The sequence below is a fragment of the Bactrocera tryoni genome, chromosome 4 (assembly GCF_016617805.1).
Source record: "Bactrocera tryoni isolate S06 chromosome 4, CSIRO_BtryS06_freeze2, whole genome shotgun sequence".
Classification (NCBI taxonomy): domain Eukaryota; kingdom Metazoa; phylum Arthropoda; class Insecta; order Diptera; family Tephritidae; genus Bactrocera; species Bactrocera tryoni.
The window spans coordinates 79,372,090-79,399,154 of NC_052502.1; the positions used below are offsets into that span (position 1 = coordinate 79,372,090).

Here is a 27,065-nt window from a genome sequence, read left to right on the forward strand (position 1 = left end):
TTATTGCTCATGGACCTAAGCAGTTTGGAAATATGAAGGTTAAAAGTAAGTAGAAACTTACCGTTTTTCGTTCCCTTCGTTGTATTTGTACTTAAGTAGTTATGTATATTTTTGATAGTGCTAAATGTTTAATGTATGATAGTTGATTGTTGATATAAGTATATAGATGATAGGTTTGTATATACAGATGAAAGTTTTAAGTATTTTTGTTTTTGTTTCTGTTTTGCGAAATATATGTACAACTAAATAGAAGCCAATTTCATTGTTTGAAAAATGGTTGAATAACTTATTCTTGTTCTTAATCCTAAAAATTATTAAAAATAAAAATTAATCTTTACAAATATACTTCTATATGTGTATGCAAATAGCTTTTAGTTATTTGCATTCATTTACCTTTTTATTTCACTTAACTTCACATCATTTCAATTCTTAATACAGCTTTTCATTCCGTTATTTTCTTTTTATTCAAATTTTACTAAACAAATAATTGAAGACTGCTTATAATGGTCGATTGAGGCCAATTGTTGTTTTGGTTAATAAACCAGTGTCACCCATATCTTCATTGTAACCAGGGCGATATTTCATGCCAGGAGCCTGTAATACAAAAAAAATTGCTAATGATTAAAGACTCATCAAATAAGATAAATCTTACGTTGAACCACACATCGCGCCAAACTTTGCTGCTATCCGCATCGCGCACCAGTTCTGGTACGTCGTAACGTGGCACATTAAAATAGTTCATCAAAGTGCTTTTTTCGTTACAGTATTTAATACGGGCTTCACACCACTCAGCTTCCAGTGGGAAACGCCAATCCTTCATTTTTTTATTGTGGTGATCAACTTCGAACTGTCCGAAATCAATTCGTTCGATATCTTCAACCACAACTTCGGTCTCACCACCAGCAGTCCAATCGTAAACCAGGATTTCAGCATGGCTACTTATATCCTTAAGGAAATGTTGTTTATAAAACGTTTCAACATCCTTTAGGTAGGTATCAGTGAAAACCTTCGAATTAACTTCGTAGTCAATATTACGAGCTTTGATGCGTTGCTGCAAAATATCAAATTTGACAAATTAAATGCTTTTTACCGATTATTGAAGTTGATTTACCTTAACAGCTTCGACAGGGCAGTCCAAGTAGATTACCAAATGCGGTTTCAGTAGTTCATCAATTGTATTTTGGCGAATTTCATAATATACGGAGTGGGCACCACGCGAAATATAACCGTTCTTATACATTGCTTCCAAGAACACAAAGTCCGAATAGCAGCTTCGATCCAAAACTACACCTTGGCCGGTAGAAAGCACATGTTGTAAGGCATCTATATATTGTGAATATCTCAACATGTACATGCGGATTTGGAACTGGGCAGCCAAAGGATGATTGGGTTCACGGCAAAAGTTAGACACATCATAAGAACGACAGAGTTCAGGTAATTGAGGGTCTAGCTTGCGCATATCGTAGCCGTAGGAATTGATGTAAATCAAGTCCATGTTGACTTCTGGAAAATAACACATTTCCAATTCATCTGCCAATTCTTTGGCAAACTTGCTTTTGCCTGCACCGATCGGCCCTTCAACACATATGACTTTAGAGTTCTCATCCATACGTTTTGATGTTTTATCGAAAAACGAATTCAGCACAGTGTATCGTTTCTCTTTGTAGGGATATGGGGATTCTTTAGGCACCCGTGGACCACCACGCATAGATTTACCCATGATAGAAGCCTTTTGCGTCAAAGCCATTGGTGAAGCAGCTTGCGTGTTCAGCAATGCAGGGCTAGCATTACGGCCACATAGACGCACAATGCCCACACGGAAAACAGCGGCCATTCTGAAAATAAATTAATTCGAAATATCAATTTATGTTTCTACTATGGCAAGCACACTATATATTTTAAGCGGTACGACTATTGGAATTAACTCATTACATCACAGCTCTGCACCGAAAACGTACTAAAACGACAAATTTAAATAAAAATTAAAACAAGTGCGATATTGACCCACTCTATATGCAAAGCGAAATATTTAAGACTTTTAAGCTTATAAAAGCTTAAATAAAACGATTATGATTGTTTTTCTCACCTTAAAACTGTTTAATGCAATTTCCTTATTTATTTCCTATACTAAAAATTGGAGGCCATATGAGAGCTGTTGACAACTGAACTGTCACTGAAATTGATTGGCCGCACTGGTAGCTTACAGAGTGATGAAAAATAAAATATGTTAGAATATATTAAGAGATATTGCGTTGGAAAATATTAAGAAAATATATTCTTACAATCCTCCTTACCTTCCTGTAATAAGAGTAATTGACATGTTGAAGTATTATTGATGTTGGGAACACGAACACTTTTAATGGCACTGCACCATTTTGGTGAGTTTAATGTGCAAGGCGGGATCGTCATTATTTTTAATGCGCAGACGCGGAAATGAAATTTCCTAAGTCCTGTGCATATTTAGGGCGGAAACTCTTTTATGATATACCAGAAATATTTGGCATTACAACGTATTGAACGGTTTTTAAAAGCGGTCACACATCTACGCTGCCCTAAATTATTCATAAATATTTGATATTTCAAATTTATTTGAACAAAAAGTATTATAAATGCTCAAAAAATTGCAAAATAAGTTGAAAATATAATAAGGTGTGTTAAGATAATATTACCGTACAAATAAAATGTCATGAGTGCGTCAGAGCAATGAAAGTGCAGTGAAGCACTCAAGTGCTTGAATTTAATGATTTTGTTACGGTTAGCCATATCTCCTCGAAATGTTCAAAAGTTCAGAATTTAAGTAATATTTTATTACGGTTACATTGCATGTATTTATGTGGAATAAAAACATGAGTTCGAAAGTAATTTCAATATATATACATACATATATACGTCAATGAGAAATCGACAGCAGAGCACATACATATGTATGTATGAAAACAACAACGGCATTCAAACCAGTAGCCTGGAGCAAATACAGCTTCCTTATTTCCTCCACAAGCTCCTCGTACTCCGCTTTCCAGGGTCAGCAAAATAGCTAAATGCTTGTCGTCAGCAAGCATTACCCTACCCAACAAAAGTTATAATTACCCTACCCAATGGTGTAATGAAATTTACAGCCCGCGATACAGTTTGAGTGCCACTGGTGACTGTGCACTTGATGCTAAATTTCAACGCACCACCTCAAATACCAATGCAAGAAAAAAAAAATTTCCCCTTTGGTGAAAAATACCATCGTGCAAGCTCATGTCTGAATACGAGCATTGACTCTGCATGCCGGCTAAATATATAATAGGTGTCGTGTCTGTTGACATTTTATAGAACGACTGGTGCAGAGCTACGTTGAATCACATTTTCAAACATAAACAAACAGAAATTTTGCTGTGGGGATGGGTGGGACATGCGCAGCGCCTGTTTCCTGCACTGAGTATCTTCGGACTCTCTGTTTTCCTCTTGCAATATTTGCACTGCCCTTTAGACACTATTATGTACATATGCTGCCCGAAAAAGCAAGCAAAAAGGTTGAAATATAAAATTCAAAAGGTCTTCGCTACAAAGTATGCGTTGCGAAAATATTTGTTCAGAGTCTAATCAACAGATTGGTCGTACCATACTAGAACACTAAGATCCTTACTCACTTCATAAGCACACGTACATACACAGATACCTCTTTGAACATTGCTATACGTACTTGTTCAATGCTAATGCCAACATTTAATACTTTCCGGTCCGCGCTGCAGTCGTCGCTACCCAACCAACACATTTCAATTGTCACACGATGCTGATACGTTGGAAGAGCAAAGATAAAAGTTCATCGAACCTGAGCAGCAGCAACAGCAGCAGCAGCTCATCAAAGAAAAAACGAAAAGGACGTGAAGGAGGTGGGTATGGGGGCAAATGTGAATATTCAAATAGTTCATGAAGTTAAATGCACACAAGTAGTTATCAGTACATACATACATATATACACATCTACACAAGCACATATTTGTATGAATACGGGTTGTTCGGATGTAGGCGTCAACGCCGATTGCTCACTTCCGTGTCACCTTCTATGCAAAGGTATCTTCCGAAATCAATAACTACGACATAAAAATTTCAACATTTGTTTACTCATTAGCTCAAACTCTCCGGTGAGCGTTAATTAAAATCAATAGATAATTTGAGCATAAATTCATATTCGCGTAGACAGCAGAGACTGTGATTTGTATTATACATTTGCAGCGACAAACAAAATAATTTTGACCGATCTAATCTAGCTATCGAATATTTCCATAAGGATATTTTACAAAACTCAAAATTTCATTAAAATTTGTCTCAGGCTTAAAAATTATATACAAGTATGGGATATTTTAAAGAAGGGACAAACTTGTTTTCACCCACTGCATTCATATTTACCCCTTGCTTCCAGAAGAAGACTGGCAGAATGAGGCTAAAACTGGGCGTATGCCACCCAATGAGCAAGGTGAGTTTTACCAAAATTTCGAATCGAATAAGTATCAAGAATGCTAGCATACACCCAATTGTTTATTTCTACAGTTAGCGATCATAGGAGAGGTATGCGGCGAGACGATCCGCGACGGCACACCCTGGGTGGCGATATGATATTGTATGCCGGTAATCAAGGACAGCAGCAGCAGCGGGCAATGGATCTAGAGGTGATTTGGATAAATCAATAAATATAGGCACATAACTAAAACATTTCTTTTTACAAACACATACAGATGAGTACGCGCGCACAAAAAAACAAAAAGGTATTTACAAAACTCTAATGTAATTGTTTGTTCAAAATGTAAGAAAACTTTTTCATTTATGTTTTTTTTATCTTATTTAAGAATAATGTACCACGCGGCTATACTCCCTTGAATCAAGGACCTTTGTTCGACGATGACCCAGGCATCATGTCCGAGGTAGAAACGGCAAGCACTGGCTTTCGGCGTGGCAATAAACAACGGTCTTCGCTCCCAGTCGTTAGAACACCGTCGAAGACGTTGGAGCGCCCTTTAGGTGAATTTTACACAAAAATTTCTTTTATGCAAATATTTTCTTTAAGAAATACTAAGTAATTTTTTTTAATTTCATATGCAGGATTAGTATTTTTACAGTATCGATCGGAAACAAAACGCGCTTTATTGCCTAACGAAATAACCTCAATTGATACCGTTCGAGCGCTTTTCGTTCGTTCCTTTCCACGACAACTAACCATGGCATATCTAGAGGGTCCAAACGTCAAGATCTACATACATGATGCAAGCAAGGACATGTTTTATGAACTGGAGGATGTGCGTTCACATTTACGAGAAATTCGTGACCGCTCAGTATTGAGACTTTTCGAATCCACTGAAGTTGCTGCACCGCCACAAATTCTACCAGGTGGCCCTGGTGTACCTCAGCCTCTCCCACAAGTTACACCTAATCATTGGGACCAAGATCAGGTAATTGATCTCGCTTAATCGAATATGTTTTAGTATCACTAAACGCGTCTCTTTTTTTTGTTTCCCCAGAGCTATTTCAGCGAACCAGAATTTGATTCAGATTACAAACATCAACACATTCATAAATCAAAGGTGAGATTTTTATTAGCATAAAATATAATAAAATAATTTTAAATAGGCATAAGTATATAACATACATATGTACATAAAATACAATACAAAAGAATATTATCTACAAATTAAACTAGTTAATGCAAGCACTACCGATAACGCCGCCTGCGCAATCAGTCGAAGCCCGCAATTAAATGCGTATTAAAATGCGTCAACCTACGAAACAGCTGCAATCTCCCCAAGCACTCATAAACCTGCTGACTAGTGCGGTCTCTTCTGCCCAAGCCATGGTAATCAGAAATTACCACATCCACCCACACTTAATCCTTTCAGTGTGTTATCCATTTGCTCCTTGACATTTTTCCATGCAAATACGATAGCACCTTGGAATGGTTCCGTGTCACAGGCACTACACAACGCCATTACTGCCTTCACTTCTTCCTCAGCTGGCTCGCGATCGTGTTCCTGAATCTCATCTTCGATGTTCATTTTCTGTGTTAAGTCCTGTTTGAACTGTTGCCCACCAAAATCTGCCAAACCATCATACTTGAAACTATTACCGAATAACGGGTCATCCACAACGCTTCCGTCCTCAAGCAATACCAAACCCCGTTTTTGTAAATTTTTACTTGTTTGATCCAACGCTTGTCTCCGCCTTGGATTCGCGGCTCGTTTACGAACCACTTTCTGACCAAATAACGTATTGGTGTTGTTGGTTTTTGCATGGCGCTTGAAAATAATTCGTGTCTCGGTTTCATCTATAAACTGCACATTGGCTGGATTATTTAGCGTACTGAATTCGCGTGTCGTTGAGCTAGTTTGCACAGTCTTTGGTCGCAATGCCAACGCCGCATTTGGCTGTCCGATATGTCCCAGTAACTGTTGCGACACCAACCGCGAGCCGGTATTGATTTGGCCGTTCACAAAGTTCGTATTGATGGTGACGGCTTGTTGTTGATCAGACAGTGGGAATAAAGTGTTATCGCCACTCTGTAACTGTGGCACCGTCTGCGTTGGTATGGTTGGTTGCGGCTGCATGAGTAATTGTTGCGGCTGTTGTGGCGGTTGTGCTAGATTCAGACGCACTCGAGTTGGTATTTGTCCACTTGCAAGCAAGCTGTGCATTGGCAATGGCCGGTTTATCTAGCATTTTAAAGGAGGAAAATATCCAATTTGCTAATACAACTATATAATGGTGTGAAGATAATGAACTCACAGCAGGGGGGGCTCTTGTTGTGGTTGACAACTCCTGTCCTTCATGATCGAAGTGGTGAACATGATGATGCTTGTGATCGCGGTGTGCCTTACCCGCGCTCAGCGCAATATGATATATCTGTACCAAAGTGATCTCAAAATGTAGGCCCTGAGATAGAATACCCGTTGGCGATGGCCCGCCCGAAAAGAGTTTGCCTTTAGCGGGAATGGTATGGCTAACCAACTACAATAAAGGAATTACAGATAATAAAATGCCTATATACCGGCTGGTGACGCGCTCATTGAGGACCACTTAAATTCAATTTTAAGATCGAATAATTTAAATAATTTCAAAGGCAATGCAGCCACGAATACCGAGCAGACAAGCTTCGGCACACTCACCGCGTTGTTAAAACCACGTCCAATACGCTCCGACTTCACCCAAACCTGCCATTCACCTGTTTTCCCGTTCCAAGACGAACACTGATGATGCCATTGACGCACACGTAACGGATAATTGAGCCTATAATTAATTGTGGAGCAATCACAATTGCAAAATGCGGCGAAACAATCAATTAAAATGCATGACTTTACGAGTATGATACAAATTCATAAGCTCAATGTAAGCATTACACCTTTTACGGGCTTACCTATATATTTGTTGACCTTTTATGGCCATTGAAATAAAACTGGAATTCTGTGAGTTCGAAACCCAAAACTGAAACTCGCGCGGTTCATCCTTAACTGGTATTTGCGGATTAGAGTGGGTCAGTTGGTCAACGGTCGTCGACGGAAATAGGAAAATACGAAAAACATTTAGAAATATGAAATGAAAACAGAGAATATGAGCACTGGAATATATTTGGATGTTATAGGCTATTGAAAACTGCCAGCAAGTTTTTTTTTTTATTTTTTCAAAAATGTTGACTGTATTCGGATCTTCTCAATGCATTGGAAAATAAGCGAGTCAATGTAGTAGTCAACTGACCTACTGTTACTTAAGTATGGTGGGTTATTTCCCCGCATTGCAATCGTGAGCTTTAAGTTGCCGCAGCTTCAGGTTTGATTTTTGTGTTTGAGCATGTGTTTTCGCGACATAGTCATTCTATGAGCGTTGCATGCACGTGTAGTGTAAAAATCAATTGCATTTCCGGTGATGTTCATCAGCGTTATTTACTGCTTATGTGGGATAGCCATCATAATTAATTTGCAAATCGAAGCTCAAACTTAAACTCGTTTGAGGAATTCCCAAGCATAACAATTGCAACGCAGTTGGAAGTAAACCGGAAAAGATGTTGTGATGTTGAGCATCCATATGAATGAAAATGAACGTTGCAACCAACAATCCGTTGAATTGCAGATTTATTACAACTGCGGACGCGCTTACCACTACACGCCACACAACAGCGCACAGGTCGCTGCCAACCATTTGCAATTAGCACGTACTTAGCATTGCCTCGCAATAATTAAATCCTCACTTTTTGCAAAAGGTAATTTCACTTTTATTAGCGCACTGGCGCTATTATAATTAAAAATCCATTTAATTCCGTTACTTTTTTATGACTGTTCACCGACTGGCAATAAGTTGTGCCATATGCTAAAACCTGTAACTTCAATTATGCAACTTTGGCACAGACTGCTGATGTGTGGTATGAAAACCTAGTTTTGCTGTGGCGAAAGCCAGGCGGCATCAATTTTGTACGAGTGACGTGCGTTGCTTGTTGAGTTGCAGCATCGGGGCAGCGAGGTTACTTATATATTGGAATCACCGTAGGCGCGTAGCTCGTTTACGATACCGTGGCTTTGGTGGTATGGTGTGGCCGCGAGTTGTACCTTATTGTGTTGTGTCGTAAACTAACGAAGACAGCAGGAAGCTGGCTTCCTTTCACTTTTTATACATCTCATAATAACGCTATGGTTACATAACTTTCTTCTATTCAACAAATTCAAGAGATATTCGTGGCGATGTAACATTGTAGTTCAAATGACATCGTTTTTTCCAAACAAACTTTGCATGCTGAATTAATGCCACGATTTACTATACATATTATCCGCGCCACTTAATGTGTAAATATGTATAATAACGCATGAATGCACGCACTGAGTTTAGGTTGAGTGGTCGCCGCGTAGTTCCATGCAGTTGCAAACCTGTATCCGCAATGAAATGGTGTCATGCCACACCCAACCAGCTTAGAAAGATCCAAATTTAAAATAGAAAATTTAATCATATGACCAAAATCGAACAATTCGAATTTTGCTTATCATTGCTGTACAATTAACCCAATTAACAATTTGCCCGAGGCTGGTGATCTTTCATTTACCACTTACCCGAATAGGTTAGTAATACGTGATCGCCACTATGATTTGTATATCGTGACCAGAAACAAATCGTGAATTGACTCAAGTCGGGCAAATCATTTTCGTATGCAACGGTACCATCGTGATTAAAGGCGAACTTTTTTACAGCGCAGTGATCCTATTTCCAACAATAACAAAAGAAAACCACAAATCATCATTGATAATTAGAATTGTAAAAACTTTAACAGTAGCATGCGTTGCACTGATTTGCGCTTGGCATATCCCATTACCTCTCCAAAATCAGCACCACCGAATAAATCGCGTTCATATTCAAATTCGTCGGTTTCAAACTTCAATCCAGTATGTGATCCTGGCAGTGCTGTCAAAGGTGCTGATATAGCGATGGCATCACTAACACCACTTAGCACCTTGCTCGCGGACTTCTGAGGAAGTAAGGGCGACGTCGAATACTCAGAACTCTCAGCCGAGCTACTGCCAAGAGTTAATTGTTTTGCGCTTGTCGCTGAACCGGGATGGGATTGCTGCAGATTGAAGGAGGTGGTAATTGAACCACCCACTATAGGTTTCCAGCCATAACCTAAATAAATGTTATGTAGTACTCCTATCGTGAGGACAAAGAAATGTATCCAACTCCAATGCATTTTAATTCGCACTTTAAAGCGAAATTTCTCACATAAATAAGTATTAGTGCCTATGCAAAAAAACTTTCGATCTCTTCCTTATCTTCCCGTTTTTTTTTTCTATTTTATTTTCCTAACCACTTTCGTCGCAATTCACTTTCGTTTTTAAATTGAAATTTCGCGCATTCGCCTGGCTTTTCTATTCACTTTTATTTATATATCTCTGCGAGTTGACTTCGCGTAGACACACGTCTGCACGCGACGATGTTTCGAACTTTATTGGCACTCAACTGTGGCGGTGGCACATATGGAAGCGACTCTAGCCGGGTTGTGCGACTGGAAGATGGAACGCTCGCGACGCCAAAAAACTAGTTTGTAAGCACAACAAGCACGTTGCTCACCCCTCTTCCGTATCCCCTGGTGTTCGAAGCTTTTGAATGGCTCAAACCACTAATCTACAGCACAATCACCGCTAGTAATTTTCATTCATTCATCAAGCTCCGAATATCAAACGCATTACAGACTTCAGCGCCATTGTTGAACGGTGTAGCCTCTGGTAGTAGATCTACAAGATAATTGCCAACGTACAGCGATATAGATGACACCTGTCTACCGACTGATTATTTACACTTTTTATGCTCACCCAACTAGACAAAAAAGGAATGCAGTAGCATACGCCCCTGAAAGAGCAATGCAGGCGTTCATCTCAGACACAAAAAAGACGGAAATTAGTTTGGAATGCTTTTAAGTGGACAGCTCAAGACAATTTAGCAAAAAAAAACATCTTGGTAACACTCTGACACTATTTCCATTAGTTTCATTAAAACACAGGCATTCGCTTACATACTTATACATAAATATACATACATACAAAGCAGTTTTAACAAATCCATTGACAGCCGTCTGGAAAACACCGATTGAAAGTGAAATTGCAATGGAAATACAAAAGCGTAATCTGCAACTGCTGATTGCCAATCGATCGTTGTTTTACTCGCTTTGCGCGCCAAAAATTATTTACGTGATCGACAGTTCGAAAAATTTGCTTTGCAAAACTTGTCAGCAGAGAAAACACATTCGTATACAATATTACAGCAAAAATACTGAAGATTTCTACTTGGCCGCTACCGCATAGTATTCTCAAGCATAGTCACAACTGCCAGCGCCAGCGATAAAGGCTCGATTTGGCTATAATTGTAATGACTCTTAGTCAACGAGCATTATGACGTTTTCAAATATTTTTCCTACACACAAATTTTCGTCAGTGTAATTGTTGTTATTCACGCTTATGACGACACATCATCTACTAAGTTTCAGTTTGAACCGTTATGATCTTCGTTTGCAGATCGGTAAACAGGCGGCACCGTACTACGTGGGCACCTCGCAGACGTTACCGCGCGGTATGTACTCATCAGAGCGCACAAAAGTTCCCATTGGTAAGTTAAATGGCTTAAATAGAATTTAGCCTTGTATTTAATTGTTTCTTAAAGAGGTAAAACTAAATATGATAAGCATGAAAATAAATAAACTGTAAATATCTGTGCTCTATTTTTTCAATACAATCGCCATTTTTAATTTACTTTAGTAAATTCTATGTGTGTTCTATGTTTGCGATTACCGAGCCTTTGAATTCTTAATTTCATCTCACATCCATTAATTACACCTCGCCCATACATTTGTATATATGTATTCGTATGTTGTTCTCTTCATTATCAATTATTCACGCCTACTAATGACTACCGCTACCTCCCCTCAAACTCCATAACTGTACTATACTCTGTCCATGCATACATGTGTGTAGGAGCGCCAGTGAAACCCTTGCGGGCGCACAACTCAAGAGGTAGCATGGAGCCATTATTTCCTTATACCCCGGATCAGTTATATAGCATCCCAGGTACATACGTTGCATTCATTGCCATTCATTATTTCATTTATAATTTTTTTTTTCAAAGAAAATGTGGTACATTATTGAGTACGAGAATCAATTCGGTACACCAAGGCTAAATCATTAAATTTTCTTTCAATTCGTAATAATTAGATATTTGTATATATTGTGTAATTAACATAATTTAGAGTTTGTCATATACAAAATTATGAATATAAATTAATTTTTGATTATGTACTAACATGTTTCCCTCTTTGACATTAGTAAACATTGAAATTGGCATTAACTCAACAAAACTTATTGGAAAAAATTTCAGATGGTTACTCAAGTTCACCTGAACGCAGCACACGAGGCAACTACGAGGAGCCATATTACAGTCAATATGGAACCAGAGGACCAGTGGTTGCGCCAATCATTGATGAAGAGCAGGGGTTGGTACAAAAAAGTACAAAACATAAACAATTTATGATTTCAAATCACTTTTTCCATTCACTACAGTGATGTGGGTCTTACTGAGGATCAATACGCCGTATACGGAATGAAAGTAGGACCAGGGCGACTACCGAGACCGAACCAAATGTACGATTCGGCTAGGTGAGTAATTTGATGCTATTAGCTGATATATCAAACGGTTAATACCTATGAAAATGCAATAGAAATATAATTTGTGCGGCTAATAATAAGCCATGTATGCATGCACTTCATTCGGCGTAGCGCGTATTCTTCTGCGACTACGCCGATAAATTTTTATTCTTTTAACTCCACCATTTGTGTTAGTCACCGCAGTGGTTGCAGCAGGGTGAAAGTAGGTTGTGCCTGTGTTTAATGGTAAAATATTTTATTCACAAATTTAACTAACATTCCGCTTCCTACCTTTGCTCCTTATAGCTTGCACAATAAGGCAAAGCAGATATCCGCCGAAGGAGAGAAAAGCCAACGCCGTTATGGTGATATGGAATAAAGTTTGCAATTTAGAAGGCTTTTCCTCTGGTTGCCAAGGATGATGCTCGTAGCCACTTTAAATAAAAAAAAAACTGTTTTATACCGAAAGCTTGTTTTCAGGCGTTAAAGGATAGATAAGCCCCTTCAATAGTACAATTTGCTATTTTTATCTAAGCACATTAGTGTTGGCAATTTGTTGACTATATTAAGCGGCTGCCTGAAACACCTCTAAAATGCATTTTGTGTTAATTCTAACCGTTTCTCGGCGGTTAACGGTAAGGCTTGTGGACTCACACAAGAACTATTTTTATAATTTTCTTTAGGCGAATCACAAACACCCGAATCGTTCTTAGTTTTGTTAAATTCATTATTTAAGTTTGATTCAAAATCTTCCTTCTCATGAAGTTCAGGTAGTCTTTCCAATGAACGCTGAAGTCGCAACAATTCTGATATGTTCAGTTGCATAAGACAGTCAGTCAACATCTCTTTTTCTAGACTATCAGGCGAATTCTCCATTGTATATGACGGGCGTATTACCAAAATTTGCAGGAAACATATGAGTAAGAAGACTTTTTTGCGCAAAGAAAACATTTTGTTGCACCTAAACCGCCAAGAAACTATCTGAGACTGAATATACACATCTATCTGCTAGTCACGAATAGTGCGATAATTGCGAAAGGCGTTCAACTCTGTCACGGTCCAAAAACGAAATTTTTAAAACCATTAAAGTAAAAGACACATTGAATGGAATGACTGAAGCAACATTTTAAGGAAGCATACGCAAGTTAGTTGACACCAATTAAAAATTAAGTTCACAACACTAGAACTTTGCTAAGCAGACTGGAAAATTGGAGCACAGAATAAAAGCGTTACTAATCAAAAAAAAGAAAGAAAAAAATGTTCATATTTCTGCACAGAAGCTGTAATACCCTTCACAAATACAAAATATTCCTTACAAGGACTTGATGTCGATCGATCAGGTGGTTTGGCAGCGACATATATGCTATAGTTGTCCCATCTGTACAATTTGTTCGGAGATTACACCAATGACTTAGACAATAAGTCGTGCCTAATTTGGTGAATATGTCTCGTCGAATGAAAATGTTTTCCATACAAGCACTTGATTTCGATGGTTCAGGTTGAATGACAGCTCTATTCTGTAGTGGTCCGTTATCTGCGGTTCCGACAACTAAACATGACATGACTAAATCGACTCAGCTCGGCAGGCTGTCACATATATGTATGTAGTTAGTAAACTTCATGATTTTACTAAATATATCTATAAAAACATATGTATAAAAACGATCTTTTGGAAGTATATATTATAAGAATTGGTTCGATTAACCTGCCCCACTAAAATTATTTACACTTTATGACTAGGCCTGAAGACTTGCATCGTATTCGGGTAGAACATATGGAACGCCAATTGGCCAATTTAACAGGTCTAGTACAGAAAGCTCTCGTAAATCAACAGCCGCAAATTACACCGATTCCCGTGCCAACCTTGGATCAAAACTATTTGGTTGTACCAACGCAGTGTCAAGGTATGTATGCCATTTATCCCACATCTGTAATTATCTGTCTGTTTGCATTTGTGCTGCTTACACAGACGAAATATCAATGCAAGACACATTGTACTTCGTTAACCCAATTGTCGAACGTTACAAGCGCACGCACTTGCAACTATCAATAATTCATTAACATTTACACCATCACTATTATTATCACCCTAGCTCACCACCATCATCATCATCTCCTCTAACATCAGTTTCACTTTAACGCATTGTTGTCTTATTGCAAGTAAAAAATCAATACCCACAAAAATTACTTAGCCAATCGTGCGATCTTTTGTTATGCAAATATATTGTTGAATTTCGTTGAAAAAACTCATTTAATCAAAATGTTATTTTATGTGTATGTGCGAAAAGTCTTTTATACAAAAAAATGTATACATGTTGCGCGCGTTGTAAAAGGTAAACAATCACAATATTAAATGTACAAACATACACATAACAATGCACACAAAGCTATATTTTTGCTAAAAATTAACTTCAAAATAAAAATGGACATCATTTTTAAGCCAAATGACAGCGTACAGGTTTTTACAATACACAAAATTGATTAGCTAACGGCAGATGTATTATTTTAAATGGGCATGAGAGTGGCTATGTGGGAATAATAGTAGGTATTATGGACTGTGGACTTCATAACTGAATATTTTGCATAGTTTATCTGCTAAGGGAAAGGCACAGCCTTTAGGATAAAAAAAATATGACCTTAGCACTTTAAAAACCCGCACAACATTAAAAATACATACATATACTATACACATAATTGTATACGTTACTCATTTTCATGCGAGGACACCAAATGCAATTAATTACTATGCGCCCACACATAATAATATAGTATATCGTTAAACTATCACAATTAAGCCATTAATACAACTTTAATATTGAACGGCTTATATTTTTTACAACCATTTCATGTAGCTAACGGGTCGGGAAATGATTTGTATATAAGGGAAAAGGCACCGAAGTTAGGGAAGAGCTCATGCCGTAAGTTTCACAGCAATGGATATCAATCAAAGCGAAATTTATTTATCTGCATGCTTAACCTTCCAAATAACTTACATAACTTTGTTTAATATAAAATTATAAAATTAAGAGTATTTGTACAGAGTTGTCAAAGAGTGGTAGTTTCAGCGTAAAAAAGCAATATTCAATGATATACAACACACATGTGGTATTTAGACTCATGTGTTTCTATTATTATTTATATTTGTATTAAAATGCGACTAGTTCGCGCTTAAAATTCATTAAGCCAGACGTATTAATTGTATTTTAACGACTTTGCAAAGCGCTCATTATGAAAAAGTAATTCAAAATGCAGTATTTGATTGTTCATGGTACAAGTGCTCCTAATATCGAAGCGTATTTTTTAACTTTTTGAATGCATGTTTAATAAATTAGTTCAAATAATCAATTAGACGCCTTTTAGTATTTAGCGTTTTGTACAAAAACTAATAAATCTTGTGCCTAACAAGTTATCACGCTTTGGGGTTTTTCTAATGGTATTCATTTGTTTTTCAGAGAAATCAGTGTCGTTTGAAAAGTCAGTTTCCTTTAGTGACGACATACAAGGAATACCCAAATCTCATAGTCCTCAACACGCTGGTAATTAATTCTCTTCTCGGAATATCTTGCTGTTTCTTGTTGTGTATTTTAATTCATTATATTCATTTTATAGTTAAATACCTGCATGTACAGATAACCGATTGTGTAATCGCCATTCACCTTTGAAAGCATGTAAATCTTCAAATTCCTTATATACTCGTATAAGATTAGGTATACAATATTGCTTATATACCACAAACAATATCCAACCCAAGTATTTTAAAATTTCGATAATCATGCATATAAGCGTATAGTATATTCATATATACTATATAATATATATACCTATAGTATTACTCAAAAATTGCATGCGTATATTACTAGCAATCCATCCACTTGTGCCTATTCTGGTGCTACATCCATACATATTATATACAAGTCTTCATGGTCACAGCTACGCCGCATATTTTGTAATATTCTATTCTTATTCCACACATACAAACACACCTGTCACTAATACTCTGGCGCGGCCGATCAAATGCTTTACTACTCAAAACAAACTAAAAGCCGATAACAAACCTACAAAACCAGCAATAAAATCATCGACTTTACCTCGTACATCTTCCCAGGGTAAGTACACTTGCACTATTACTTAATGGCTACTTCTTCATTCACCCCAAAAGCTAAGCAGTATTCACACAAACAAGAGCAAAAATATCCTTAGATATTCTCAAACACATGCTCATATATATAAAAGCTTAATGTTTAAAACACTGCAACAATATCGGGCTTGGAATGCACACAGGAACCAACATGCACACAAATGCTAAGTCACCTACACACATGCATATAGAGAAAACTGTTTTAGTGTGTTGATCTTTTGTCTATATTTACCTTGCTCCAGCAGAGAGAGACCGCCTTAAACCGCCGCCGCCCCCCAAGCCACTGGTTTTGGCTCAGACGCACCAAACCTATCGCGCTGATATAGCTCTTGCTCCAGAGGTCTACAATCATTTGCGTGGTTTGCAGAAAAAGGCCAAGGATCTTCGCATGGAGGTGCGTACACTGCGTCGTCTATCTCAAGCACAGGCGGTCGCAGTGCGCGAAGACATCAAAGGAACTTTTATGCGCATACGTGCCACACTGCTGGCCAGCAGCGGTACATTTTGGGGCAGCCATCAGGGTGATCAAGATGCCACGCGAATCTCGCGCGAAGAGGAACTCTATAAGCAAGAAGTTATCAGACTGGAAAAAGACCTTAGCGACTTGGAGGCATCTGTGGAGACACTACGCGGCGAAGTAATTAATCGACGTACACGTGTCAATATGACTGCCGTGGAGGACATGGCATTGGTACTCAGCAGAGCCAGGTAACCAAAACAAAAGCAGAATACAGTTATGATAGAATACAGTTATATATATATATATATATATACCCACACACACACACACACACACACACACATAAAAACACTTTGAAACCATGTAATCTTACAGTAAAACCGTTGCGGAATTAAAAATGAAATTTCCTGGACTCTCCAATGGACTACGTTGCATGCTATCGAGCGAAATGGAACGTGTCGTACGGGAGGAGAAATTTCTAAAAGAAGAACCTGACAGGCTTGAGTCGGCATTAAGGCGATGTAAAAAACTAACGGGTACATTAGTGACCTTGAAAAGGTATGATTTCTTGTTGATCTCGAAGTTACCGCCAATTAACTACTCCCCTTTACAGGCTGGCCAGCGTACAAGAGCAACGATTGCCCCCTAACGAACCGCAAATCAACGAAGAGCCGCCGCGTTCGGCCGAGATCTCCAATGCAGACAAAGTAAGTTCTCTTATAAAAACTTAATTGAATTATCAGGCTTAATTATCCCTTATAATAGCCACGAGAACTTAAAAATTATCGGATATTTCCTGGTATGTTTGTAGACTCGTTACAAGCAAAGAGAAAAGCAAAAGGCATCAAAAGGACTTGGCTGTGTGATTTCTTTGCTAAATGTGAATAACTTTTCTGATTTCAGGTATCTGTCGGGAAATATTCGATCAATTCCGAGTTCGAAGTATCATTTTCTTCGATCGATCTTTAACCTTCCTGAATTGCACTGTGCGTCAAACTTAGTGTTAAATACCAGACCGTTTGGCGAATAGTGCAATCCTCTGGGCTAAAATTTGATTTAAAGAATGAAAAATAAATAGCATTGTCCAATAAAAAAAGAAAAAAACAATTTCACTGAAATATCAGAGTATTCATTAAATTGCCTACTACCATTTGACTATTGCATTCATTATAACCGATTACAAATTCGCATTAGAATTTGATTACTTCTACTTTTGATTTTTCTTTTACTTTGATTTCGGTTAAATTTACCATATTCGTATACTTTACTTCGCTGGATCATCTTGCAAATATTGCAAAGCAATTTTCATTTATTTTGGTATATGAAACCGTTGAGTAAATAGTAGTTGAAACGTTTCCCGAAATACTACAAAATGCTATAATAACTAGTTTTGTGTGTAAATAAATTACATTTAATTACGTTTTAGTTGAGTACGAAATCATATTATGAATGGCATAAATAAATCGATTTAAGTTGATTTCAATTTGTTTTGCAATTGGCTGTTTGCTTACAAACTTAGTTGAAGTATTTGTGTTTTGAGTTACAAATTAATTTGAATATTTTTGATCTTCAAAAACGCTAAAATGGACAGTCCCAACCCTCATTCTGCTGCTAAACTCCCCTCGTTGAAAAATACTTACAAAGCAGTTATTACAAAAACATTATCAAAATTACATATGTCACAAAGTTAGTTTAAACATATATTTTACCACTGAACGGAAGCACCACGAATATCGATATAGCTCTTGGCTTTAATCTTCCTAAGTAAATACTATCATTAACCCAATCCGGCAAAGCTAAAATCAATTACATTTATATACATACATATGTATGTATGTATGGAAATTTTTAGTTAGTCATAAACTCCCTTCCAAGTACTCAGGATAAGTCTTAAAGCCTATACATTATATCCGCAATTTTAACACAATCAAATGGAAACTGTATAAGTTACCTTCAACCTGAGTGAAATCCATTTTAGATTCATATTGAATTCTATGAAAGCTTCACAGCCTTGCCGGAAAGGCCTTCACCTGCGCTTGTTATGTATAAATCAATGCTAATTTTCGGATTAAAAGTAACTAGAAATTGTAAATCAATTGCAAAGTACCGTTCCATCAGTGATGTTAGCTGCGCTTACATACTTCTTTAGTTGTTGTTGGTTTAAGAAACGCTTCACCGATTCACTTCACGCCTAACAAACACTTACATGCAAGCATTGCATTACTAAACATCCAACTTTTGGACTTTTTATACGTGTTCTTTTTTATATTATTTTTGCACTAAACATTTTTCAATGAAAATCGCTAATCGAATTCGATATTACAATAAAATTGCTGCCAGCGTCCCAATCGAATAGTTTCGAATCGGTGTGAGGTGGCTGAATATTGTGATGAGTGGACGTCGGCGGACTGCAACCGAGATAAAAAGTAAATCTTTAACATTGAAAATTAGCTATAACATAAAAAATACATTAACAATTGGCCAAAATTATTTAACAAAAATCCATTGCGCATAGTTACATATGTACATTAGCAGCAGCAAAGCACTCCCATCATTGTAAATTTATACATACCTATGTGCTTATGCGATTACTACATTTTTTCACATTTTGCGCAAAAAAACGCGCAATTTGATTTATGTACGTAAATGATTAAACATAAGTGCATAAATAGATATGTATGGTTTCGTCTTTGCTGCGACGCGTTGAACATCAATTGGACTGCATCCACAAACGCAAAAATTATTACGAAATATTTTATTTAATTGATAAAAGTAGAAGACTTCACGTTTTATGTCTTGTATCTATCAAACATAAAAAAAAAACAGTTCGTTTATCGTCGTTACATAATTAATCATTTAAAATCAACGATACCAATGTGGTCTTGTTTTCTTCTTGTTCTTCTTTGTATACCATAGTTTAACTGGCGATGGAGTTCTAACTTCAAAGAGGCAATCACTGAGTAATAATCGCATTTTTCTAATCATAACAATTACAATTTCTTGTATGACTATTTTTCTATCACTAGTGATCCTTTTACGCTTGATCAAACCTAAACTTCAGAGACATATTCTAAATTACAATCAAATCTAAACAAAATCAAAAGTTAATAATCATAATAACAATCAAAATCCCAAGATTTTAAATTCTCTAAAAAAAATTAATGAAATACAATTGAAATTAAATAGCAAACTGATATACTGTGTTAAATACTAATAATACATAATAGGTTGATGTTACAATAATGTAAAATAATGTTTCTTTAAATAAAAAAGCTTGTTAATCATTCATATTTAATTTTCACTTATACTTTTCAAGTACAATACTTCTTTAATTTCTTTTTCAATTTAACAATTGTGTGCAAAATCTTAAATTATACTTTTAACTGTATGTTTAGCTTCACAAGAACTCTTTTTATTACTGTTTTGCGTATTTATTATGAATACAAATAATTTTACTTTTCACATTTTATATATGTTCTTCCCTCTTTTTTGTCGCATAAATATTTAACACATTTGTTGCCTCTTTTTCACATTGATGTCAAAATCGAAGATTTCTGTTAATTATATAAAACTTTCATTGTATTAATTTTTGTTTTTTATTTACACATTAATGAAACATCATCATATGTAATCATCACATACTTTAGTGCAATCTAAATTGATATTATTCATGATTCGCCACATAGAAACCTCTGTCTCATTGCATCCAACCACTTCTACCGGAATACATGTACAACGCTGGTATATTTGCTAAATATGGTATGTCCGCAAAGCTTTACTGCATTATCAAATACATATGTATGTATGTATGTGTGCATATTAACTAATAGAAATGTACACATCTAAAAGAACTTGGCCTTGCCCTTGTCATAACTTAAGCATCTACATATACTATAAATAAGTATATGTTTAAACAATTTAAAGCAGGCAAATCGAAGTAAAAGCCGCAAATATGGTAGTTGAAATTATTAAAGACTTCAATGATGCTAATGATCTGTAAGAATTATTTCTGTAACAAAATGAAAAACGAAGACAACCGTTGAATGATGATGTTGTATGAATATATCTTTATATGATCTATGCATCGCCTACCGATATCAGGTTTTATTGATAACTTAATGTTATTTTAAATGTGTCCCAACAAAGAACAAGAAATTATCTAAAAACCTTCTAAGTAAAAAAAAACGTTTAATGCATTCCGATAGATAAGTAAACTTGTATCGCCAATACTCGTACCAAGCCGTGAAGAAGACGTACTGAGTTTGAAATTATATTCACTTTTAACAAAAGAAGCTACTGTGTTTAAAACATAAGCATATATGTATATATCTACACATATACATATGTTGTGCCCGTGTCCATTAATTTCTTTATAAATCGAAAATAGTATTTAAATTTATTGAAATCATCCATTCATTCAGATACTTCACACCAGTCTGCGTAGAGCGAAGCGTTTTAGGAAATTGAAGCAAAAATAAAAATATTTTCGGCAATGGATCTCAAAATAAAGCATAAAGCTTGTGTATTAACTGCCAATCGGTGAAGTATTCTTAGGACGACAGTACATGCAAAGTAATCAAATTTAATTTATGGCTCATTTGCGTTGGCAAATTTGATACGCAAGAACACCTAACATTCATTTTTGCTTGTTGGACATCAGTCGAATCGCGCTCGTATTTAAACCCCCTCCCGTTCACTTATTCCGATGTTCTGTTTTTCAATTACGCAAACAAACAGTGCAGTCCATTACCGAATTGGTAGTGTGAGGTTAACTTTGTTTTTTTTTTCGATTAAATTTACTTTTTATGATTTTTGATCTTTTTTTTCATTTTTATCGGCTTGCATGTAGAAATTACGTTTAAAACGCTTCACATACATAACATAGACTTTATTTGTTGTTTTTAAATAAAATTTATATATGTATGTGTATTAGAAGCATTTTTAATCTCATAAGGTTACGAACGAACATCTATTCAATGTATATTTTTCATTCTAAACTGTTGCCCTTAATTGGCAATGCATTTTATGAATGCATGTATGTATGTGCATATAAAGTATGATTTATGATATTTCTAGATACGTAGCTTTTGTAGCTTATGCATGTACATATGTATGTATGCACTAACTCTCTCAATAAATACCTATTGCATCAACATACATATTTTACTTTGGAAGCAATTTTCTTATTTAGTAAATGTACACACTTACTTACATACTATCTCCACTATCTATACTCCTACAATCACTATCAATACAGATGTTCAGTACTTTGAATGTTTGTTAACTGTACTTTATGATATGATCATCATCTTTTGTATATGTACTTTTCATATTTTTATACGTTGCGATTATTATTATTGTAAATTTATTACTTTAGCCAATCCCAACACCCAGGATGGGGTCGTTCGCTATCAGCGGGGGACCCGAAAACGCACTCGATGCTCTGCTAGACGAATTGCAGACTTTTTCGAAACCACTCTCACAGAATAATGAGGTTGGTCCACAACTATACATATTGCTTATAATATTGACCAGAAGAAAATTACTATATATCCAATAGGTACGCCCCGATGATTCAACATCTGATGAAAGTTCACAAGCTCTGCAAAGCACAGTCACCACACAAATATCCCAAGCACGTCTATATATACAAACTACCGACGCAAGCATCATTCCAATGCAATCGCAACCCATTTCCACCGCAGCCGCCAGCATTGTTAACACTTTGCCACATAAACAAAGCAATCACATCACCAGCGAAACCATTGTTAATGCAACCAATGTAACCTCTCTAATGGTGCATACCAATGTCGGCAGTCTTCGACGTCTCCATTCATATCCCAGTGGGTCAGATACAGACATATCACCGCCACAGAACGTGCGTGCGGTGACTACCAAGCCACCAGTCCCCGAACGCACCGCAGATCTGATAACTAAAGTGACTAACAAACGTATACCTCCACCACCCCCACCACGTACTAGTTCCCGTAGTCCACTCGCTAGCCCCACAAACCCAAATGTCCCACACCAATTACCAACAGTTAGCGAAACCGACGTCTTGGGCAACAAGTCAGATAGCGGCGGAGTAAGTGGCAATTCCAGCGGTAACGAGTCGGCGAACGACCACGTCCAGAGGCAAGTGGCTTTGGAAATGCGTCATCAGGAATTGCTTAAAAAGCAGAAACTCTTACAGGAACAATACCAACGCTTGCAGCAAATGACGAAGATTACCGGCGTGGAAATGACCGCCATAGATAGCACAGTCCAACTACAAAAAACTAACAGCGACTCTAATTTACAGCACCAGTCACCAATAGCCAATGTGGGAGAAAAGTCACAAGACAATGGCATGCCAGGAACAGAGAAAAGTGACAATACAAAACAAGTCGTCAACGTCATTGCATCAAATTCAGAAGCGCTGGGAAATTCGGGTGGTGGTGGCAAAAGTGTTGGTAGCGCTGGGGGCTCTACCACGAAGCAGCTATATGAGACAGAAATACTCTAACATAAACCAGTAATAATGGTGGAATGGCAAGAAACTGAAATCGATATTTGAGTAAAGGATAAAAAGCACAAGCACACATGACGCACTGGAGCACAGGTTTTACTTGGAACACGCTTACCGCTGACAACTGGCAACTGGCAAACGTTATTGTAATAAACGCACAGAAAACCTACACCGCACTATGTTGCAAGAAAACAACGATTAACATTAACGGTTGGAGATTTAAGAGAATGTTAGAAATTGAATTGTTTGAAAGAACAAAAGACACTAGTATCTGTATAAATATGTGGTAATTGTGGTGGTTAGCAGATAACTGGCAGATAGTGTTGATTTGTATTATGAAATTTCGTGAAATGCTGATGAAATTTTAGTCAGTATACAGAACATATTAGTACGATTTAAAAAAATGCTAAGAGGTTCTTCTAACACCTATGTATTGTAATATATTCGTGACTACATTCACATTTAATATAGGAAAGTCTAGTCAAGCTATTAATAACTGTCCCTTGCTCAATCCACCTAGAAAGCAAACATTTATCAGATTTAGAGTGCCAGTCATTTGCATCTGACCATAGCGCAACCATAATTTAGGTGAACCTATGTTCTAAGCTTCTTTCAAAGCTCATAAGAAATAAATGCATGTCTCAAACTGCAAAACTGAAATTATACCGCAAATTGACCTGTTCGAGTTTAAATGAAAAATGTGACAACTTTGGTGACTATCAAATAGCAACCTGCTTCAAAAGCATCGCGCTCATCAAAGTAACCCGCAAACTCATTATCAATAAGCAGACAACAGGCACTTAAAACAAAACCTAATCACATCGTAATGTTACATTCTCTGCAACGATACTCAATATATTTTCACGGTTCACTGGTATCTTTGCAATAGTAAGTTCAAGGGATATTCCCTGGATATACTATCAGTATCCATGAGTAAGGGTACTCATTTAATGTAGCATTGATATAATAGTAGCAAAGTGGCAAAATGGCCTCTTAGTTTAAATGAATGCTCCGTGGCATTTTGCCATAAGACAGCTGTTTTTCATTTAGCCGAGATCGTTTTCTCCATAAATATTTAATCAATTTAATTTAAAATAATCAAATGATACAACATTATATTTAAATTTACTTTCATTTCTCAGCAAAGAAACCAAAACGCGAGAAAAGCGTAACCAGCTTATTGGGGTTTGCGACAAATATCCATAGATGCCACTGAAATAGTTTCGTACAGTTGCAAATTTGTTTTGCAAAGCTGTTTTGCGACATTAAATGAGTACCAGTAGTGTTTTTGTTAATTTTATCAATGTATTTTTTCAGTGCAGGGCCATCACAACCACTACACTTTCTCACACATCACACACTTTTATAAATATAGATATGTATGTGCACTGGTGCATATTCAAATTGTCTGGTCTTAGTTTTAGGATATAAGCTGTTGTACTTGTAGTCTAGGATACAGTACTGCGTAAGGCTTTAGATTTAGAAATAGTTGCTACACTTACGTAATTTATTTTGGTACAATAAGTACACATTAATTTAATATAAAAAAATGAAATGGTATTTAGACATGCATATGATGTAGAATATATTGCTGCAATGTATGTACGAAAAGTTGGTGACCATAGCTCGAAGTGAATCGAATCAAAGTGGGAACGAAAAGACACTATGTCTGCTTAAATGAAATTTAGAAGGCATTTGTTTTGCCTAGTTGTTATTTAGTTAATATTTTAAAATTGCTAGTTATAAATGGTTGAATATATAAATTAAATTATTTGCACTTACAAGGGTATATCCACATATACATTGCGAAGAGTGGAATGGTCCTACAAGTCCTCGATAACAATATTTAAACAAGTATATATAGCAATGAAATCATAGTAAATCAGCAATTTGCAGTGCAAGTTGACCTAATTAATCGTCAAATGTATGTATGACTATGAGATGTTATTTGTTGTAATGCACTTGAAATTCGCAATTTTATCATTATATAAGTGAAATGTTAGATTTTAGTACGTATACATACAAAATTTCATATCCATGTATTTGTTTTTGTTAAATGTTCACAAATACTCCACGTACTAAATACATATTTACGAGTATACGTTAATGCTTTAGTCCTTTTGTTAACCAATAGTCATAATTCACCTTATCCGATTCTTATATGTATGAATGTATGTATATTCACAGAATAATATGTACTTGTGTGTGACTAACATGCAAATGAATTATATTAAATTAGTAATTGTACTAGCATAAAATGGCAAAGATCAAGCAAGAAGTAGAAAATAGTTGAAATAAAATTAAACTGCCTGCACTGGAGCTCATTACTAAAAATTAAATACATGTATGTATGTATAAGATCTCTGTGAGAGTAGGTGTGTGACAAAAATGTGCAGGCAGTAACCCAATAAGTTAACCATATACACATAACAAAGTAATCCCTAGCATATTGATGAAAAAGTCATGCCAATTACGCATTTTACTTGACAAAAGTTTTGTTAAATTGGCAAGGAAAGTGAGACTGATAGTTTTATGTACATTACACGCATTCAAAAAATAAGCAAACAAACGAACTATAGTATTTCGAATATTTATGAATACCAAATACAACATTATATGAAATTAAAATATTATATTATCATTTAGTTTAACATCAAGCGGGCGGCAATAATTTGATTGAACATACCATGTATAAAAAGGCAAGACATTCTCAGCTCTTGGCTGTTTTCAAAAATATTTTAATTCACATCATTCTTTCCTTTGCCCGGCTACACATACACAGAGATTTTTAAACAAATAATTGCCCCCGCCAATCACGTAAGCGTCGAATCAAAGCATAACTTAGAAAACATGCGTAAATTAAAGCTAATCAAAGAAATAAAATAACTGAATATTAACCCTATTACACACGCCATTCCATTCAGCAGTCTCTATGTCATTATAACTTCAGAATAAAATAAAAAGACAAACAAGCTGCATACTCACATACGTATGTATAGTTAATAAGGAAGATTATTGTTTTGCCCTACTGAATACTCGAGTTGCCTCTACAAGTTTGAACAAAGAAAGCCAATAAAGTTTATGGAGAAGTAATTTTTAAAATATACATATGTATGTGAAAACAGAACTACAACAATATTTTACATTATCAATGTTTCATAATTGGGGCCAAGAGTATTCACGTGGATATTTAGTAAGAACCAAGTTATCCCAAAAGTACTTACATACATACATATGTACGTATGTATGTACATACATGACTGCATACAGAGATATAAACACATATTGGTTTGGCTAAGAGCACTAAACATGCATACATATGTGAAATTAACTAAATACTGCAAGTACTTAAAATTTTTCTTCATAATAAATTTCGTGAATAAAATCGTAAAAAGAGTGTGACAACTTTTTTGGTTTCGGGCATAGAATATGTGCAGTACCTGTATATGTAGTAGTAAATGTTTTAATAAAATGCATACACTATGTACAATATTTTCCCAACAGCTGGCTCTGGCACATTCCCCCTCCTTGAGGCTTATGATACGTGACAATTTTCCGCAATGCTCGTTTGGTCGGTCAGCCACCGCATACTCAGACTATTGTTTACGTCAGAAGATAAATTAGGGCATCTTTAGGACGTCTATTCGGCGCGGATTGGCGCGTTCTCAAGCCTCTTTCCAATAAATTTCATAACAATTGTCCAATTTTTCACAAAACAAAAAATAACAACACACACAACAACAATATTGAAGAAAAAAAACCGCACTGAAAAAATGTCGAATGATTAAAGGTGATGTAATGTGCGAAAGAATTCTGCAA

At 36.2% G+C, this 27,065-nt stretch overlaps 4 protein-coding genes across 14 annotated transcripts; 1 reads left to right on the top strand and 3 right to left on the bottom strand.

Annotated features, from left to right (window-relative positions):
* Positions 1-327: 327 nt before the first annotated feature.
* On the bottom strand, positions 328-2,199 carry LOC120774887 (NADH dehydrogenase [ubiquinone] 1 alpha subcomplex subunit 10, mitochondrial). Of its 2 annotated transcripts, XM_040104749.1 has the most exons (5): positions 2,087-2,181; positions 1,933-1,957; positions 1,112-1,835; positions 653-1,051; positions 328-594 (listed from the first exon to the last, which is right to left on the bottom strand). In XM_040104749.1, the coding sequence occupies exons 3-5, from the start codon at positions 1,832-1,834 to the stop codon at positions 499-501; spliced, it is 1,218 nt and encodes a 405-aa protein (XP_039960683.1). In that variant the 5' UTR covers position 1,835; positions 1,933-1,957; positions 2,087-2,181; the 3' UTR covers positions 328-498. The 2 variants fall into 2 exon arrangements, with proteins under 2 accessions (XP_039960683.1, XP_039960682.1); XM_040104748.1 differs by lacking the exon at positions 1,933-1,957 and having other exon boundaries at positions 2,087-2,199.
* Positions 2,200-2,309: 110 nt separating this feature from the next.
* LOC120774873 (coiled-coil domain-containing protein CG32809) lies at positions 2,310-26,462 on the top strand. Of its 9 annotated transcripts, none has more exons than XM_040104724.1 (21): positions 2,310-2,649; positions 3,738-3,878; positions 4,409-4,462; positions 4,537-4,655; positions 4,722-4,751; positions 4,833-5,004; positions 5,086-5,432; positions 5,502-5,564; positions 11,019-11,109; positions 11,875-11,989; positions 12,057-12,152; positions 13,881-14,044; positions 14,993-15,058; positions 15,593-15,676; positions 16,184-16,246; positions 16,524-16,986; positions 17,114-17,296; positions 17,352-17,445; positions 19,655-19,698; positions 22,116-22,232; positions 22,299-22,387. In XM_040104724.1, exons 2-20 carry the CDS (start codon positions 3,776-3,778, stop codon positions 22,186-22,188), a joined length of 2,424 nt encoding a protein of 807 aa, XP_039960658.1. In that variant the 5' UTR covers positions 2,310-2,649; positions 3,738-3,775; the 3' UTR covers positions 22,189-22,232; positions 22,299-22,387. The 9 variants fall into 9 exon arrangements, with proteins under 9 accessions (XP_039960658.1, XP_039960659.1, XP_039960661.1 ...); XM_040104725.1 differs by having other exon boundaries at positions 4,412-4,462; XM_040104727.1 differs by lacking the exon at positions 19,655-19,698 and adding an exon at positions 11,475-11,567 and having other exon boundaries at positions 2,320-2,649; positions 4,412-4,462; positions 22,299-26,462.
* On the bottom strand, positions 5,551-11,007 carry LOC120774880. Of its 2 annotated transcripts, XM_040104737.1 has the most exons (7): positions 10,320-11,007; positions 9,326-10,241; positions 9,066-9,213; positions 7,388-7,481; positions 7,140-7,260; positions 6,760-6,981; positions 5,551-6,686 (listed from the first exon to the last, which is right to left on the bottom strand). In XM_040104737.1, exons 2-7 carry the CDS (start codon positions 9,695-9,697, stop codon positions 5,838-5,840), a joined length of 1,806 nt encoding a protein of 601 aa, XP_039960671.1. In that variant the 5' UTR covers positions 9,698-10,241; positions 10,320-11,007; the 3' UTR covers positions 5,551-5,837. The 2 variants fall into 2 exon arrangements, with proteins under 2 accessions (XP_039960671.1, XP_039960670.1); XM_040104736.1 differs by having other exon boundaries at positions 9,326-11,007.
* On the bottom strand, positions 12,161-13,869 carry LOC120774894. Its single transcript, XM_040104761.1, has 3 exons — positions 12,757-13,869; positions 12,432-12,574; positions 12,161-12,374 (listed from the first exon to the last, which is right to left on the bottom strand). Exons 1-3 carry the CDS (start codon positions 13,089-13,091, stop codon positions 12,232-12,234), a joined length of 621 nt encoding a protein of 206 aa, XP_039960695.1. The 5' UTR covers positions 13,092-13,869; the 3' UTR covers positions 12,161-12,231.
* Positions 26,463-27,065: the final 603 nt, after the last annotated feature.